The 19,187-nt window shown below is 43.9% G+C and overlaps 2 protein-coding genes across 4 annotated transcripts in view; one reads left to right on the top strand and one right to left on the bottom strand.

Moving 5' to 3' along the window:
* The window catches only part of MAP3K15 (mitogen-activated protein kinase kinase kinase 15), a 97,169-nt gene extending 93,811 nt beyond the window's left edge, over positions 1-3,358 (top strand). Inside the window, exons 26-30 of one of the 2 annotated variants that reach the window (XM_075096555.1) lie at positions 688-892; positions 1,766-1,878; positions 2,056-2,153; positions 2,274-2,350; positions 2,828-3,358. In XM_075096555.1, the coding sequence (XP_074952656.1) occupies positions 688-892; positions 1,766-1,878; positions 2,056-2,153; positions 2,274-2,350; positions 2,828-2,948 (614 nt within the window). In that variant the 3' untranslated portion in view covers positions 2,949-3,358. The remainder of the gene's footprint in view (positions 1-687; positions 893-1,765; positions 1,879-2,055; positions 2,154-2,273; positions 2,351-2,827) is intronic. The other variant, XM_075096545.1, reaches the window with a different exon arrangement.
* A 144-nt stretch (positions 3,359-3,502) lies between these two features.
* PDHA1 (pyruvate dehydrogenase E1 subunit alpha 1) lies at positions 3,503-18,249 on the bottom strand. Of its 2 annotated transcripts, XM_075096569.1 has the most exons (12): positions 18,002-18,217; positions 16,768-16,782; positions 15,266-15,334; positions 14,287-14,460; positions 13,410-13,536; positions 10,979-11,070; positions 10,532-10,624; positions 8,949-9,104; positions 8,646-8,717; positions 6,601-6,668; positions 4,640-4,748; positions 3,503-3,963 (listed from the first exon to the last, which is right to left on the bottom strand). In XM_075096569.1, the coding sequence occupies exons 1-12, from the start codon at positions 18,077-18,079 to the stop codon at positions 3,799-3,801; spliced, it is 1,218 nt and encodes a 405-aa protein (XP_074952670.1). In that variant the 5' UTR covers positions 18,080-18,217; the 3' UTR covers positions 3,503-3,798. The 2 variants fall into 2 exon arrangements, with proteins under 2 accessions (XP_074952670.1, XP_074952681.1); XM_075096580.1 differs by lacking the exon at positions 16,768-16,782 and having other exon boundaries at positions 18,002-18,249.
* Between the last annotated feature and the right edge of the window lie 938 nt (positions 18,250-19,187).

The following is a 19,187-nucleotide window of genomic DNA, read 5'->3' as shown; positions in this document are numbered from 1 at the left end:
ACTCCTCTTAGAAGTGCTGAGCACGCCTTCCAGCATGAGACTGTGCTGAGAACACTTAGTGATGGTGAGCCCTTTCAGTCCCACGGTGCTTTGGCTTTCAAGCGAAATCGGCCAGATTTTTTAGGACTTTGTAGGAGAAGAATGCCAGCTATTCTTTGGTGGGAAGAGTGGCCACCTGCAGCAAGTTCTGAGAGAACTGGGGATAGAAACACTACCTGAAAAAGAGGAAGGCTTTGTAAACTTTTTTGTCCAGGGCATTAGGGGAAAAACAACAACTTTTTTGGTTGTTTCAGTTTTGGTTTTTGGTTTTTTTTTTTTCCTAAGAGAAAGCAAGCTTTCAAGGCATTCTCGTGAATACATTTTATTAACTATATTACAAGTCAGTGAATCACAAATGTATTTGTTATCTCCATAGCTGTAACCTACAGGTACCTTCCTCTACTGGTACGCTAGAGCCAAGCTACTACAGTGCCCTCATTTTAGAACTGATGCCAGAGAATCTGTGGTCCAGCTCACCTAAGGCTTTGCTACTCCCCTGCTCAGTATTGTGCGAAAGCATGCTGTGCAAGCAGCCCACCACCTCAGCTGAAGCTCCCCCACCCGCAGAAGTAGAGAACAAACTGTAGTACCTCTGAAGACAGACTTGTCCAAAAAAATTCTTATTCTTACACTGTTTCATTTTATCAGAGCTTCGAGCTCACTTTGAGCCAGCATCAGAAACTGGGGACAAGGACGGCGATGACGTGGAGGAGAGTTACCAGCCCACTGAACAAAACGGTGCTGAGGATCCCGCCATCACATCAGGAGTCAGCACCCTTAGTTCTGTGGTGTCACATGAGGCTCAGCAGCATCTTAGCCTGGAGCTGGGCAGACTTAAACAAGAGACCTTAAGGTAACCCTCCTATAGAGTGCAGATTTATTCTCAGGCAGCCTCTGACAAGCTCTCAGCCGTTGCCTTCTACAGTGACACGTACGTATGTAACATAAATGCTGCTCACTGGGTATGACTGCCTTGTGATGCAGCAGACCTTCCAGGAACACGAATGGATTCCGACTACACTGGCAGTACCGGTGTGACAGCTGCACAGCCTTCAGTACAACTTTTGTTTCTGTGTAATTCATTTTTTAATTGCAGACTGTCACGTTGGATGTCTCCTGTTAAGTAATTAGGCTTGTGCAACTGTGCTGGTTTCCTCCCTACTTTCTTGGCTCCTTGGGTGCCGCCTGACCCAGCGGCAGTGTCCTGAAAGCTGTTTCTGCAAGGAAGGGCCAGGGCAGCTGTGTCCTGGCCCACGGGACAGGCTGCCTGCTAACTAGCACAGGCAGAGCTCGGCAGAGCCCCTCTCCTGTTTCCCAGGGGTCACAGCCATAGGCCGCTGCCAGCATGTTAACGGCAGAAGGTCCCATTCTTCTTTGTGGATGTGATGTAAATCTGTGATCAGGAAGCCCCTGGTAAAACATCAGGGTTATACTGTTGGGCAGTAAATTACAATATAAAGGCAGCAACTCTGCCCAGGGAGGCTGCAAAACAATAGGAAGAGAATTTACAGCTATTTACTAAATTCTGCAAAAATGAAAGCCCTAAAGTGCCACCACTAAGCTGAGTCTCAGACAATCAAAATGAAATCTGCAAGCCACAAAATATGTTACTGCAGAGAGTATCTCTTGAGCATCTCTGTCTTTTGGTAGTTGTTAAAAATGATAAATATTTTTTTCAGCTAGACATTCTCAGTATGGTTGTGTTTGATCTCTCTCATGCTGACAGGCTTTTGGAAAACCTAGTTCAGAAGGAGAAGGAGTATCAGACCCTCTTACGACAATCTTTGGAGCAAAAAACTCAGGAGTTACGTTTGCTTCGCTTAAAACTTAAACCCGAAGGTATGAGGAGATACCGCATACTTTGACAGTTGCACACATATGTTGGATGGTGTGTTTATTTGATTTGGCTCAGGGCAACTTAAAAGAACACCTATTTTAAGCTTCAGTAGTTGCAAACCCATCACTTTTGCCCTAGTTTTGAAGTGTGTTAACATATACTTTTGTTTTCCGTTAAAGACTCCCAATGGTCTGCAGCAACTTCTAGAGAGAATGCAGACCCTGAGCTCATGAACTGGCTTAAACAACAAGGAGCAGACACGGATGCAATTAAGAGGGTAAAAAAAAATTTTTAAACCGAAACAAATTGCATTTTAAAAACCAAGGTCATTGGAGCCATAATTAGCAGGTTGGTTTCAAAGAAGGGGTATTAATTTAGGAATAAATTTGCCTTTTAGTTTGCTGAAGAAGATTATACACTAAGTGCTGTCCTTAACGATATCACTAAGGATGATCTGCGGTACCTTCAACTGCGGTAAGAAAGTACTTCTCAGTTCATTGTTGAGTTTAATTTGTAAAAAAAAAATTTTATAAATAATTTTAATAGGTCCAGTAGTTCAGTGGCAACTGCTGTGAATTTCATCTCTGATTTTCTGTCAAAAGTTTTTCACGTCTTAACTCACACAGCACAACAACTACACCCAGCATGCTTCAAGCCACAGGAGTTTTGGCATTTCTCAAGGTTGGGAACTATTTCTGCACCATTCAGATTGTACGGAAACTAGGCATAAAGAACTTGTTTCTCCTACCCCATTGATTGAAGTCCTTTCATCACCACCCCAGCTGACCTGGAAGAAGCTGGTTTAGCCATAGCCTTAAACAAGCGTAGTGTTTCCTGTATACTGTCATAATGGGTATATCCTTGGGATTTCTACATTTTACTTCTTGCTCGCTTTAAAGTAATGGAGAGGAGGGATTTCTCCCTAAACTGTTCTCTCTTCGTTTCATCCAGGGGTGGTCTTCTCTGCAGACTTTGGAACGCAATATTAAACCACCGACAAACATCTGGTAAGACCTCGGTGCAGAAGATTAAAGCTTTGGAAGGAGACCATGCAATCGCAATAAGCAAATGAAAGATACATTCCTAACACTTAAATTATTAGGTGTATATATGTACATAGAGCAGCCCTGCAGGTTTTGCACAGTTATGTAGCTTGTTTGACCATCAGCGTAACGCACAGTGAATAGTAACAGCTTTTAAGTCGGTGTCAATGCACTTTAATTTATGAACGAGCAACACAGAAGTCAAATGCCCATCAATGTAGTATAAAGTATTAGCTGGGGAAAAAAGAAACCCTCTTCTGCAAACAGGCACCACCCACCTAGATTGGCTTTAGCACTGTGAAAATGGTGAACTTAAAACGCGTTACAGTTCTGCTGGCTGATGGTTTGAGCAGGGAGGGCATATGCTAGAGCATACATCACCCTTCCCCAGATGAATGTATATAGCTTTTTGTATTAAAGCTACTCTCACCAATCTACTAAGACAGGCCTGGTGTGATGTTTTCCATTTCGTAACTTTCCTGCAGCAAAAACACAGCATCAAAATGGCTTTTTTTGTGGTTTTTTTTTTCCTTTTTTAGAAAGTGGTTCATCAAGAAACAAAGCAAGGAGTTCACCAGATAAATGTTGTTAAAAGTTTAATATTTTTTACACTGTACATAACACATACAGCAATCCAAAGAAAAGTCAGTAAAGCAAATATATAGCACTTTAAATAAACTGCTGCTTTCTCTTAATTTAGCTCCTTTTGCAACAACATGGAGCACATTTAAGAAAATCCATACTGAGGTGGATTTCCCAACACCTTTCCTCTTTTGCAAGAGCTTTTAAATAAGCTTAAGGTTTGTTTCTGAGTCATCATAGTTCCTGTAAATTCATTCACTTATTCATTAAGAATAAGTTGCCCCAACAGAAAGGCCTTTAGCTGACAGACTTGTACCTTATCCACTGGTTTGGGCCACGCACTTCAAAGGGTGGCTCATTAGAGTAGATGTGGTTACCTAGTTCTTCCAGTGGTGGCTCTGGGTCAGTGGTAGCAAACTGAGCAGCTTCCTCAATCTCCTTCCTTACTGCCACATCAATTTCCTAAACCAAAAAGGGATGCTTATTAGAAGCATTAGAAGCTCAGAAAAAGCAGCATAATTTTTAATTTAAACACAATGATTAAGTATTGGTCAGAATTAGTGTTAACACTGCCTCTAAACATCAAGTTAAAAAGCTGTGAAAACTTAGGTCTTATACTAAACTGCAAACTTGTCCCTTTAGGACAGCCCAGGTAACACTGCCAGAAGAACATGACCCCACTGAGCCTCTACAGTTTCAGTTCTGACTGCGAAACACAGAGTGTCAGTGTCAATCATTTTTAAATGGAGTTGATGAAATTATTTACAACATTTGCCGAGAGGGTTCCTGGCTCCTTCACCAGGACTTGTCCCTACTGATAATTTCCCTTTCAGACACTTACCCCCTTCCTAGGTAGTGGAGAAAGCCTGAGTAATTTTGATTTCTACACATTAATACGTAACAAGAGCTGTATTTGAAATGCTGACGCCCACACGCACAGCTTTGTGCTGCTGTGTTACCCTCAGCACCCAAAAGCAGAGTGCAGCTTCATTAGTTGGTCTGCAACAAAACTTCACTCTCACCCAAAAACAAGCTTCAAAAGAACAAGCGATGCATGCTGCCTTACAATGTGCTTTTCAGAGAGCCTTACTGTGCTGAATGATGAAGAGCTTCCTTACACAGCAACTAAAAGCCATACCTTTAATTCTTCAATGCTAGCAAGGTTATTGTTGACCATTCTGTCCTTCAGCAAGGTAATGGGATCACTTTTGCTTCTCACTTCTTGAATTTCTTCTCTAGTACGATAGCTAGGAGCAAGACAAGCAAAGAGATGAACTTAGAATCATAGAATTGTTATGGCTGGAAAAGACCCTTAAGATCATTGAGTCCAACCGCTAACCTATCACTGCCATATCCTCATATCCTCAAGCACCCCATCTACCCTTCTTTTAAATACCTCCGGGGATGGAGTCTCCACCACCTCCCTGGGCAGCCTGTTCTAATGCCTAACAACCCTGTCGGTGAAGAAGTTTTTCCTAATATCCAACCTAAACTTCCCCTGGTGCAGCTTGAGGCCATTTCCTCTCGTCCTATCGCTTGTTACTAGGGAGAAGAGTCTGACCCCAACCTCGCTACAGCCTCCTTTCAGGTAGTTGTCGAGTGCGATAAGGTCTCCCCTCGGCCTCCTCCAGGCTAAACAACCCCAGTTCCCTCAGCCACTCCTCATAAGACTTGCTCTCCAGACCCTTCACCAGCTTCGTTGCCCTTCTCTGGACACCCTCCAGCAACTCAATGTCCTTCTTGCAGTGAGGGGCCCAAAACTGCACACAGTACTTGAGGTGCGGCCTCACCAGTGCCGAGCACAGGGGCATGATCACCTCCCTGCTCCTGCTGGCCACACTATTCCTGATACAAGCCAGGATGCTGTTGGCCTTCTTGGCCACCTGGGCACACTGCTGGCTCCTGTTCAGCCGGCTGTCGACCAACACCCCCAGGTCCTTTTCCTCCAGGCAGCTCTCCAGCCACTCCTCCCCAAGCCTGTGGTGTTGCATGGGGTTGTTGTGACCCAAGTGCAGGACCCAGCACTTGGCCTTGTTGAATGTCAAACCATTGGCTCTGGCCCAATGATCCAGCCTGTCCAGGTCCCTCTATAGAGCCTTCCTGCCCTCCAGCAGATCAACACTTCCACCCAGCTTGGTGTCATCTGCAAACTTACTGAGGGTGCACTCAATCCTCTCATCTAGATCATCAATGAAGATATTGAACAGGACCGGCCCCAACACTGAGCCCTGGGGAACACCACTCATGACTGGCCACCAAGTGGATTTGACTCCGTTCACCACCTCTCTGGGCTCAGCCGTCCAGCCAGTTTTTAACCCAGGGCAGAGTGCACTTGTCCAAGCCGTGAGCAGCCAGGTGAGGTTCTTGACACAGCTCACTTTCACAAAAAGGTGTGACCAAAGAATTGTCAGGAATGCAGTGACTACAGCGACGCTCCTCACACAAAGGGTGGCAGAGCTACATCGAGAACACTTCTTAGATCTGTAGGCTGCAACAGAGCTGAAGTCGCTCCAAACTTGAGGAAAGGGGAGCAATCCCAGCCCAAGACAGCTACTCTGAGGGGCCATACTTCCTCCTTCCCATCCCCCCAAGGGAAGGGGTGGGGTGCTAAGTAACTCACTGCATGCGAATTCACTACAAGTCACCAGCGATACGTCACGTAGATAAATTCACAAAGTCCATCTCTTTCTGGCACATGTATAGTTGTATTGTTAAGAAGTGTTCTACTTGGCCAGGGAGTCGAAACTGTTCCTATAATTTAGGTTACAGGATTTTAAATACTCTAGAAAACCTGCAAAAGCATGCTGCTTTTCAGTCAAAGCTTAATTAGAACACACCATAAAGTCACACTGAAAACAGACTTTATTAGTAGAAGGCACAGAAGTTTAACTGCCTTACTGCTTGTTCCAAGTATGTTACATGGCTGCAGGTTATCAACAGAGCAACGGTAAGAGTGATCAGACTGCTCATAGCAATGTCATCATAACCTTTACATGCACTTCACAATGGATTTAAACATTGCATCCATGACAGCTTCAGGATTTTGATCATCAGTACTTACTCATTTTCAGCAAATGCCAGGAAAGAAAGTCACAGTACCTTATTCCAGGGTCACTCATACTGTGGCCGTGGTAACGGTATGTCTGTAACTCCATCACAATAGGACCCTCAAAAAGAAAAAAAAACAATACAGAGTGTTACTACCTGGAGTGACTTTGTTGTTACAGCAGCAAGTATTTGCTATAGGTGAATTGCACCCATGACAAATTATTTTAATTCAATGTTTGGTTTTTTTCTCAGTTTTATTACATAACATTATCACAACCAGCAAAATGAAACTTAACTCCTTTCAAACTGAAAGCATATGTTGATAGAGTAAGCATTTCTTATGTTTTTAATCAAGCAGCAGTAAACAATTTCTTCCCTTACAATGTCGTTCCACCATTACTCAGACTATTCCTCATTGCCTGTTGTTGCACCATAAGATTGCAACTCACAGAACCTTATTCTCCTGTAAGAACCTCTATTCTTCTGTGAAACTGTGCCTTCTCCTTGGAAGTGCTGCACAATTGACTTGTTCCAACACATTTTCTCTCTAGAGCTAGCTGGATACTTTTTGGGGAGCAAAAAAAAAAATGCGTAGCATCTATGGCAGAGCACGCTGCGGAATAGTTCCTGAAGCCGCTGCACGTTGCAGCTGGTCGTGATAAGTCACAGCACTAGTGTGGCAATCCAGGCACAAAGGATTTAACAGCTCCGGTAGGAGTTCGGTGCAAAATCTCCTGTGCTTTGTCACGCTCACTGCTATGCATTTTGAGAAAAGCAAGAACAAATCTTGTTGAGGTGGGTCAGCTGGTTTTGTCTTGTTTATGTTTTTTCATTACAACTTTCAGTGGTATAGACAGCTCAGTGACAAAGTTACACCCGGATAGGCTAGGGTTGTGTTTTTCCTCTTTGGATCTTTGTGATACCTACCAGAACTGTAGACCTCCTTCCTTTCAACCACAGTTAAGACAATATATTTTTCTTCCTTTGGAGAAAGAACTTTGGTAAAAGATACTGATATGTGGGTGTTAACACAGGATGATTTCCTTCTGAACTGGAGCTGCCTTTCCTCAGTGCTTGTCAGGCCACACCTGGAATACTGTGTACAGTTCTGGTACCCACTATACAGAAAAGATGTGGACAGGCTGGAAGGGGTCCAGAGAAGGGCCACCAAGATGATCAGAGGACTGGGAAGCTGCCATACGAGGATAGGCTGGGAGAGCTGGGTTTGTTCAGCCTTGAGAAAAGGAGGCTCAGAGGGGATCTCATCACCATGTACCAGTACTTCAGGGGTAGCTACAAAGAAGATGGAGACTCCTTTATTATAAGGAATCACATGGAGAGGACAAGGGGGAATGGACACAAGTTGCTCTTGGGGAGATTCCGATTGGACTTGAGAGGGAAATTTTTCACAGTGAGGACAGTCACCATTGGAATAATCTCCCCAGGGAAGTGGTTGCCTCGGCCACGTTGACCACTTTCAAGATTCAGCTGGACAGGGTGCTGGGCCATCGTGTCTAGACCGTGCCCTTCCTAGAAAGGTTGGACTAGATGATCCCCGAGGTCCCTTCCAACCTGGGATTCTGTGAACCTTTTTCTTTTGAACATTCCCAGCTCAAACATTGTTTCACCAAATAGTAAAGATCTTCAGGAACAGCGCATCATACTTGGGTGACAGACACTAATGCTGACTCACCAAACTTTTACTTCACTTTCCATTTACTGTAAATATAGAACGATGACTGCTTTCCTTGATACTTTGCCTAATTAATCTCTTCACAGAGAACAGAACTGCCTGACAGGCAGAACACCTTTCACAACAGAATTTAACTGGTGTAGGAACAGAGGAAAAGATGACAGAGTATCAGAATATATGGGGGGTTTTTAAGTGCTTGGTTAAAGCCAATTGCAGGTTAATGAAGTCAAGAAAATTAAAGAACCACTCACAGGTTCAATACTGTGGAGAAAAAAAAGAGGAAATAAAGATCAAATAATGCTTCAACAGTGACTGCAGAAAACAAGCTAGATGAACTTTTTTTGCAGCAATAATCTGGCTAAGAATTTCACCTATGGAAAAGGAGCGATGATTGCAGACTTACTTTCCCAGCTCTGCAGTACTCAGCTGCAAACTTTGCAGCTTCTCGAACACAGAGAACATCCATGCCATCCACCTGATAAACAGAAACAAGTTGACAGAAAAAAAAAGCCAAACGCCAAACTTTCTATTTCAGTAATTCCACAAGTGCAATAGGAATTCGGTTTCAATTTTTCCTATATTTAAGAAGGTATTTATAAATATATTTGTAGATGAAAGAAATTAATATGTTTGTATTGTGCAGGGGTGTGCACACGCATCCTCCCACTTCCACCCCTGCCTCAAAAAAAGCTGGGGTCATACTCACCCTGAGCCCTGGAATGAAGTCTCCTCTTTTGTAGTAGTCAGTACTGGCTGCAGCCCTTTCAACCGAAGTCCCCATTCCATACCGGTTGTTCTCACAGATGAAAACACAAGGCAACTTCCATAAGGCGGCCATATTGTACGTTTCAAATATCTGGCCCTGAGAGAAAAAGAGCATGTTATACCTAGCCAAGTAGCCCCACTTTCGAGCATTAGGCTCTGCTGAAAACCATTCAGTTGCAGAGGCCTAACCAGAGAAATTTTAGTACTGAAAGTAATCCGAAGCCAGCCACTTGCTGCAGCTCAGCAGGAACAAAAGAGAAGCTACGCTATATAAGGTAACTTTCATCTCAACCAAGAAGTTTAAAAATTAAGTTCTATAAGCTATTTCTGTATTTGTGTTAGGGTAGCACAAACCTTCAACTTTAACTGATCTGCAGTATTTCAGCAACAGTTAAAAACCTTCCCAATTGACAAATCTGGCAGGATGCTGCTACAGCAAAGTAAAAGAAAAGTTCGACCCCAGTGACTGCATCAGCCTTGCTACTCTAAGTCAGACAGGGAAAAAATCAAGAACTGAGCTCTCCATGTCTGTTCTGAAAGTGGGAAATTATATCAACAGGACACTCTAAACCACCAATTTCTTATCTGGCTTAACATCTCTGCTGGTAACATGAAAAGACCGGCAGGAATGTCAACAGTAAGTGGCTCTGCAAGATGCTCTGTCCTCTCCTTTGTCTTCAGAAATGAAGTTACATGTTTCTCCCTATTCAGCAGCACTGTCACCTTCACTGCTGTTGTTCAGAGCTCTCCTTACAGCACAGAGATGTCAGGGCATCACACTTCGGTGAGCCATGTGCATCTGGAAAGAGGATAACAAGAGTAACCGGAACTCCCTCCTCCCGTGACTCATGCAGCATTCAAATAATTAACCATTAGACCCGCACACTCCCTCAATATCTAGAGCCCTCCAGGAGGGAAGGAGCTGCGAAGCTTCCCCTCCACCCCAGTGACAAGGGTAGAGCTCAAAATGATGTGGGGGGAAGGAGAGGGACAGATGGCAAAACATGGTAAAAAAGAAATCCAAGCACATGCTAGATTCCTGACATACAAAGAACATCTGGCATTTAACTTCTTTACTGCGTATCAGAACCACTCCTCTGAAGACTATACAGCACTTGAAACGCACCCCTACTCAAATGCCTAAAGACAACACAAATAAGACCTGCCAGTGTTCAAAATTTGCAAGATGCCTGGCCACCTGTGTGCAGCTGGTCTCAGTGCACAGTGCTTCACAACAAAAGCCCTAAGAAAAACCGCAGTGGGCTGTAGGACAGAGGGGGTGTATTGCCTTCTCTCTCTAGGATTACTTTTCAGTATCGGTGCACTCCTTTAATAAAGCATCCTTGCAGCAGAAAGCCCAACACAGAAATCTCAGCACACGTTCCAAGTCTTGCAGGTACCACACTGACAGGGTGAAAAGTGCTCTCCCACTACTGGGTGGGAGGGCAGAGCTCACAGAAGGGAAACCGATCACCCACAGCCACAGTCCTCCTCACAGAGCCACATCAGACAAATCTCATTTACCTGGTTGGCGGCACCATCCCCATACAACGTCAAGCAGATTTCATTTTTACCGAAGTATTTACAGGCTAGTGCAATCCCAGCTCCGAGGGGAACCTATCACAGAGTACAGGCCAAACCAAAATTTTAGAATAATGTTTAGAGGAGTTGGAGATAAGCAGCTCGTCAACCGTAACGAGACCTGCCCAAAAAAGCGGTTAACAACCCACTTCCATTTGTTCCAATCTGTATTACAGCCAAAATATAAACATTAACTACATTCTCCATTTGATTAATTTTTGCTACAGTCTACAAAATGATGAGCAAACCAGAATAAAGGTGTAACAGCCACAGAGCACACAGAGCAATGGTATCTGCACACAAGCTCACACCACAGAAACAAGAGAAAACACTGGCACTGGACATGAGCCAAATTCAACTTGTGCTTTAAAGCAGAAGTCATGTATATACCTGAGCACCAACAATGCCATTGCCACCATAGAAGTTTTTGGTATACATATGCATTGATCCTCCTTTTCCCTTCACACATCCTCCTTTTCGACCTGAAACGTGAATAACAAGCAAGTTTGGTTTTTTTTTTTTTTGGAAGAAAAGTACTATGCAAATGGGAACTTCTAATTCAATTTCTAAAGGCAGTAACACCAAGACCATCTTGTCATTAGATCTATGTGGAGTTGAGATACAACAGCCTCTCACCATGAATGAAAACATAATTCAGGAAATGCAGAATGAGATTAAGAAGAAATTTTAAAATCAACCAAGAAGTTAGTGTCCTACTGTACAAAAGCACTTTCTGATAAATGTGTGTTGGGTTTTTTTAATAGCCAACACGGTCTCTATTTCTCACATAGGTAATCTGTAAGAAGTATATACAGTCCTTACTACTTTTGTCTTCAGCAAGAAAGATATGAACATTGTTCCAAATCAGCTGCAATAATCTACACTTTTCTTTCCTGTGATGATAGCCAGATGTAAAAATTAGATAGGACACTTAAAAAAACAAAAGCCAAACATAATCACCACCAACTCACCACCCCGCCCCAGGATAAAAATCAAAAATTCACCCAGCCCAGCTTTATTCAAGCTGTAGTTTGAAGATAACTGGTGGTCTGTGAAGCATTACAAGCCCTATTTGAATGAGCTGATCTGAGACAACAGAATTTCTCATCAGCCTGCTCCACTTCTTATTCCATCTTGTTAATGACCACAGAGGCTTCCATTTTATTTCTAATAAGCACAGCTTGTTTGATGGGGTTTCTTGCCTTAGCCATGGTGTTTATTTTGGAAGCTGAATGCTGGATCTCTTTCGGGAATTCATACTTCTCTTTCTTACTTAAGAGTGGATCATTTTTATTATTGGTCTTTCTTGTACCTTTCATATGTGTATGAATTGGATTCATGTGAGCTTTTACAAATCCTGCCAGCCAGGGCCAAAGGAAAAAAAATTGTCTAATTTTAATCAGAAAACTATTTTTCGTAAGTGTAATTAAACTTCAGTAATCATCCTCCCCTTTTTGTACAATCCTTTCTTGTATTTTAGCAACGAACTCCTGATTGACCAATGTCACTTTTTGCTGTACTTTCTACTTTTCTTAGAAAAATCTGCACTGACAAAACCATTTCTCAGGGAGTCATCAATTCTCCTGAAAAGTGTTTTTCTATAGTTTGTTTCCTGTAGGATCTTATCTACTAGTCTTATTTAGGGTGACTGTGCTTCCTGCTCCTTCAAAGACTTCTTAATTGTCATTTCCTGGTCATTTTAACTCAGGCTGTCTTCCAGTTTGGCACCTTCAGTCAAGATCTTTGCAGGAATCAGCTCTAGCAGCTCTCTGCTATAGAAACTTGCCCCAAGCATCATTTCTTGGAACAACAGTCCAACTGCGCTGCTCTTTCCCAACTAAAAGAACCCCACTGAACCCAAACATAATGCTATAGAAGATGATGTGTGTCATGAAAAGAAATAAAGGTAAAAAAGAACCCACATCACCACTGGCATTTGTAGTATCAGGGGCAATAGCAGACTTCAGTCACGACAACCTCCTCATTTACTTTCTCTCTTATCAGTACCCAGTGACACTTGACAAGTCAATCATCCACTAGATTCTGGACTTTCATGGACATTATTAATATGCACTCTTAACACACACATACATTCTTAGCATACAAAACTAGACCTCTCCTCTACCTCCAAAGTGTGCTTTCCTGTATTAACATTTCAAGTGTGCAAATTCCCAGATCAAGTCTTTATTATACCTATGATTCATAAAGGCCTTAAAAGTCCGTGTTCGTTTTTCACTCCTGGCACCTGGTCCCAGATCTCTAGGAGCTCAGCAGGCTGATCCTCTCTTCTCTTCCCTGCTCCTCCTGTGACCCTATTGTGAATAGCCATCTCTCCCCTCTGCAAAATCTTAGATCAAGACCACTTAATATTCTTGCAACAGTCAAATTTCCCCAAACCATTCAGTTTATCATTACAGGCAGTGTTTACCAGTCTTCCTATGAATTCAGCAGTATAATTCTGAGAATGCACGTCTGTATCCCAGGGAGGATAATGCCCTGTCCTATTGAGACTAAACATCTACCATCAGCAAGTTCCATTTAAATAGGCTGCTGCAGCACAACAAATACAGCATATGGTATCAAGAAAAGTGTTCTGAATTTGTGCTTTGGAAGCACCAGCACTTAAATATTCCTTATGACTTATATTTTATAGTAAAAAGTGGTTGCATCCTAAAATTATAAAATTGATTTATTCTGCTATGTCACTAAACTGCTTCTGAAGCCCCCAGTATACTTTGTGCATCAACATCATTTTGAATTTGAATAAAAAATTCTGACATAAGTACAGAGCAGGTGAATCCTCATTTTACTTAGCACAAACCTGTAAGCTCAGCAAGAATTTCTCGAACAGGCACTCCTCGTGCATAGGTAAAGCCGTGAGCTCTGTAAGCTGTTATCACATGGTCTGTAGGCTTTATGGCAACTTCAAGCCCTACACAGCAAGCCTCCTGTTATGAAGGAAAAGTAAGCTTAGCAATGAAGAAAAGCACACAACTTCCACAGTCAACAGTGCGGCAGGGCTACCTATGACCCCCGCCATACGTCAGATATCAGCAGAAAACATGAAGAGCATGGATACAGGAGACTGCCTTGCATCCCAAGGGGTGGCAGGCCTAGAGCTCCAACAGCCTTAGGCTCTAAATTCCAACCTGACTGTGACTAACAAAAGCAGACAGGAGGGGAACTAGAATCTGTGAACACCCACAGAAGACTTCTACACCCATCTCCCAAACCAAGTATATAAACAACTGCAATTCAAAAGTGGCAGGGGGGAACAGACAAACAGCAACGTTTCACTATGCTTGTGAAGTTCCTTCTCCTGGCTCTTGCTTTTTAGTGGGCACATGATCTATGAGACACTGGAACAAAAAACATCAATGAAGCTTGAGGAGGAAGAGGAGAGCCTCCAAATGTGTTGAACTTAATAAGCTGCAGTTGCTCATTCCTTAGATTCAGCTGATCTTCAGCTCACCTTGCCTCCTCTCTCTTCCTATAGCTCTCCCAAGATCTCAGGGATTTCCTTGCATGCTAAGACATTGTTCTTACAGAAATAATGAACTCAGATTCAGCAGGATCCAGCTACAACTTCAGCCATCGTACACAGACACTCAGTTCTAGATTTACTCTCCACTCTATTCAAACCCCTACATTAAGTAGGGTAAGACAATATAAGACCTCTTGGAAAAAAAATTTCTCACCTGACCATCATATAAGTGGCAGAAGCCACGAATAATCTTCTGCTTGTACAGCTGGTCAGACTTCAGCTCCATGCGTCGTATGGTCTGCATTGTCTTGTAGTAATGGAGCCCCTCCTCCCGAGTCATCACTGCTGTGGTACTAGGGCCTTCTTCCAGGCGATGGAGGTCACACTTCTGCAAGGTTGAACAAGTAGTCATTTCTTGAAAGTAATTCATCCTATTTTCTTGTCATCAACACAGGACCAAACATTAAACCTTGTATCTGCTCAGAAAAGACTTTTCATACAGACATATTTTCCCTCCCTTCTGCCTGATAACAACTTCAATACTTCACAGGCACAGACAAGCAAGGAGTGGGCAAAAGGAAAACTAAATAATTTACTTCAGAGTTTTTTTTTATCAATTCTTGAATGAAAAGCCAGCACAAGTGCTACTGGCAATGGAAGCATCACTTTTTCCTAAGACCTAGCCACTGTGGAAAGCTGACAGAATGTAACACACACTTTTTGAGTGGCACCAAGTCAAGCACTAAAGAGGATGCTGTATTTTTCCTCCAAAATCCACATGGACTTCAGTCAGCTGCACAACTGGGACACGGCATCCATGACTCCATAAACAGAAGGGAGATGGAAAGAAAGGTAGGCAGCAAACACCAGCTATTTGTTTTAAAAGCATTAAGGAAATATTCATACTGATCCCCTCGGAACAGAAAAGGTTATTCAGCTCCTTTGCGAGTCCATTCTCACAGCTGCAAAGAATCGCAATTTCACATTCTTTAGAAACAAGTAACAGGACCACATACTGCCAAGCATGGTACTTCCAGCAACATTTAGAAATCAGGCCAGACAGTGAAAGGTTTGGTTCTGGAAACTTAAAGAGTATTTTTCCAACTGAAAAGGTAAGGGGGCAAGCCCATCATGTCAAGATCTACAACAAGCACTTACACAGAACACCAGTATTAAGCATTCAGCTTCTTTACCTTAATTTCAAACGTAGCTTCACTTGCAAAGTCTGCATAGTTACGTGATGCTACCATCACTCGAGAGGCCTTAAAAAAGACAAAACCAAAACATGCGCAATATTTCAATATAATTATCAAGAAAAAGTAGGTGAATTCTCAAATACTTTCTAACAGTACCCACCAAATCAAAATAATTTGTGAATTAAACTCAGTAGTGGCATATCCTAATAATACTAGAGAACTTATTTTGTACATATGCGCTAGAAGTCCTTTATAACCCAGCATTTAAATTAAGATTAGAAAAAGAGAACAGAATTTTAAATTTGTAATACCCTTGATTATCTAAACTAAAACCAGTAAATTTCAAAAGACTCTGAAGAGCATCAAAACCACAAAAATAATTATCTTTCCCTTCAAGTGCCAGATTGCTTGTATAAGCAGAGACAGCCAATGGAGATTTTTATGGCTCTCTGCGCTGACTGGAATTTTTCCTTGATAGAATAAAACCTTTACTGGGGGGGAGGCATGCTCGGGGTACGGGGGGGAGGGCGGAGGGACAGGAACAGAAACAAGCCAACTAAAAAAACCCAGCAGATTTCTGGAATATGAACTACTCTCACTCTTTCTTTTCAATAGGAAGAGAAGTTGGGGGGGATGCAAGGCAATAACAATGAAGAAAGACAGTATCATTTAAGTGGGTAACAGCGTGGCCACTATTTAAAAATTATATGGAAACATAAAAGGTGACATACCTGAGGAACGACGAAATACAGAACGACAGAAAGGGTGGCATGGTAGGGGAGAAATAAGAAAGATGTTTGACCATACATTACTGTTCTGACTTAAAGGATAAGCACAGTCTACTGGCTAATGAACATCTTGTATTTCTACAGAACTTTAGTACTAAAGTTTCACTGCAGCATCAGATTTGATGCTTATCTGTCCCTGCATGCATTGTGGCCATAGCCTAAGGAATGCACTACATCTTTAGTGGCAAATTCATATTGCTAATTAAGTTACACATACATTTCAGTAGCTCATTCAACCATGGAATTCATATATGTTTAGCTGAAGGTTCATTATTTCAAAATTTTGAGAATGTCCAGGTCACTGTCTCCAAAAAAGGTCCAATTGATAAGTATAAAGCTTGGAAAAAAGTCTTATTCCATCTTAGTTACCTACTCTGTTGCATACCTGATTTAGCAATCATGATCCCCTCCTCCCCCCGCCCCGTTATCAGACTAAATATTTAGAGATTTTGATTTAAGCAAAATTTCTACACTGTTTACCACAATGCATCACTATTATTGGTGAAGAAAAGCTATTTTACTTGTAGAGCTAGAAGTAAATCAAGAGTTTGGGATTTGCAGAATCACAGAACGGCTAAGGCTGGAAGGGACCATTGTCAGCCATCTGGTCCAACCCCCCTGCCCTGAATATGACATAAAAGCAAAAGTTCTAATACATGGCCAGTACACATGTCAAAAAACAAACTTTGACAAAACTGATTCAGGCCTTACCTCACTAACAGCCCCCTGGGTTAGCAACATGGGGTGGGAGTGGGGAGGAGAAAAAAAAAAAGAGACAAGTAAGTAACTGTAACAATTAGGAGAGGAGAAGGCGGCAAATTATTAGCTAATTAGAAAACTCTAGGAAGTAATTTCCTTACAGGTAAGCTCTGCATCATGGAAATCCATCTTCACACTCAAAGTAGGTATAAAATACTGCTTTATGGATTACAGCTGCTTCTATTTATTTGGTAATGTATACCTTTGCTGTAACTGCAAAGGAACAATTCAAGACAAATATTTACATATTTAGTAGTCACTACGATCCAGAAATCTGTATTAAAATAGCCAAACCAGATCTAGTTTGGACTTCCAGGAAAATGCAGGTGTCAGGAGCTAGCCAAGTACCAGAAAGAGGAGCTAATTTTAGGCATCCACGTTTGAAAATTTTAATACAGATATTTTACTTGTAAGTTAGGAAGTACTTTTAGATACATATTCCATATAGCCCCAATGCACAAAGGAAGATCATCTTTTCCGCACAAAAAAGATAAAACACAACGAATGAAACACTAGTGCCAAAAATAACAGCGTTTGAAGAAAACTCAGGAAGGTGAAAAGAGAGTGTTGTTTGAGCAAAGAAAGGTGAAGCAGCTCAAAAAAGGTCAGATGGCTGAAGTTGAAACAGGCGGAGAAGAGCATGTTTACGCCCTGTTTGGGATCTGACCTATGCTGACGGCCAAGATACAAATAAATAAAGTAACTCGAGGCGAAGTGCCGAGAAAGGACTTCAGAAGCGAATCAGAACATTTTTCTTCATGTATTAAAAATACAGCAAAGAGCTCAGGACAGGGGGTCTCTGGGCGGGGCAGCTCCAGCGTCGGTTTCCCAGCGGCCCGTGCCGCCGCCGCGCCCCGCCCTCCCGTGCGAGCCCCGCGGGCCGCCCGCGCCCCACACCGTCACGCCCCGCGGGGACAGCGGCCCTGCAGGCACCTCGCCTCGGAGGAGCGGCACCGGACACCGACCTCCCGCTTCGGAGGCGCCTTGCGGAGCACAACACGGCTCCGCACCCGGGCCGCTTCCGAAGGACAAACCAATGGCCCGGCCTCTGAGGGCCCGGGCACGCCGCGCTCACGGCTGAGACGGTACCGGCAGCGTCCCCCATCTCGGCCTCCCCAGAAGGGGCGCGCGCCAGCGCCCTCAGGACGTCCCCCGCCTGCCGGCGTGAGATAACGGCCGCACTCACCGTCCTCCCGGCGGCGGCGGCGGCGGCTGCCGGACCCTGCAGCACACGGGAGAGCGCGGCCAGCAGCATCTTGCGCATGGAGCGGGGAGGGGCGGCGGTACCTGGCCTCGGGTCCCCGTCCTCGAGTCTCCTTCAGCCGCCCCGGCCCGGCCCAGCCCGCCCCTCCGGCCAACCGACACGCTCCCCGAGCCTGGCTCGCGAGCGGCGGGCCAACCGTCGACTTTCCCTGCGTCCCTCCCCCGCGGCGCGCATGCGCGGGGCTGGGCAGGGGAAGGCGGTTGGCGGGGCGGGGCTAGGGTAACGGAAGGTTGCGGCGAGAGGGGCGTAGCAGCTGGTCGTTACATGTGAAAAAGATTAATTTGCTCAAAAAGCTTGGGGCCTGGCAAGTGCACATGCTGACCTTGGCCAGCTGGATGGGAAAAGGGCTGCTGTGGCGTGCCATCTCCCCCCTAGCCGTGCCGCCTCATCCCGCTCTGGCGTCGCTTGGCGCGGCCCGCCCAGCGCTGGATGGCGCCGTGACACGGGGCTGAGTGTTTCGTGCTCTGCCATACGCGAGTTGGTCTTTGTAAAGAGCATTCCGTGACAGATTTTTACGTGCATAAAGTAACTACAGTGTTAAAACAGAACCTTTGAATTTCACAAGCATCCTTCTCCTGGGAAATGTTCAAGAAGTTAAGATTTAACTAAGCGTTAAAGAGCCTTCTGAACATATCGCATCTGCTGATCTCTCTGGCCAGCCTCCCCTTTTCTTGCCACCCGCTCAGAGGCTCACGCTGAGGTTGCACACTGGGTTGCAGTGTAGTGCCTAAACCAGGTTAACTGCTCACCTTGCCGCCCTGGCTCCACACCTGGCCCTTGGCTCCTGCTCCTGCTCTCCTTCATCAGCACTGACATCAGCACCTGTGTAATCCTGTAGCTGAACGTTGAACTGATCCAGCTGAAAGATGGCAAACTGCCCCTCCCCCCCCCCAAAAAAAAAAAACCCAACAGAAAAAGTCAGAAAATAAATGGTGTTCACCTGTTGGCATCACAAGTGCTTGTGTCTGCTGGGTCTGGAGGGTTGCACAGAGCTCAGCACATCTGGTACATGCTTAAGGCATAATGGCACTGAAAATACGTTCCTCAGACTATGCTCTCAGCTTCCATTAGAGAGGACAGAAAGTGGGCATCTGTGAAGCTGTGAGGC

Source organism: Phalacrocorax aristotelis, chromosome 1 (genome assembly GCF_949628215.1).
Source record: "Phalacrocorax aristotelis chromosome 1, bGulAri2.1, whole genome shotgun sequence".
NCBI classification, from domain to species: domain Eukaryota; kingdom Metazoa; phylum Chordata; class Aves; order Suliformes; family Phalacrocoracidae; genus Phalacrocorax; species Phalacrocorax aristotelis.
This window is presented reverse-complemented; position numbering and strand designations above follow the sequence as displayed.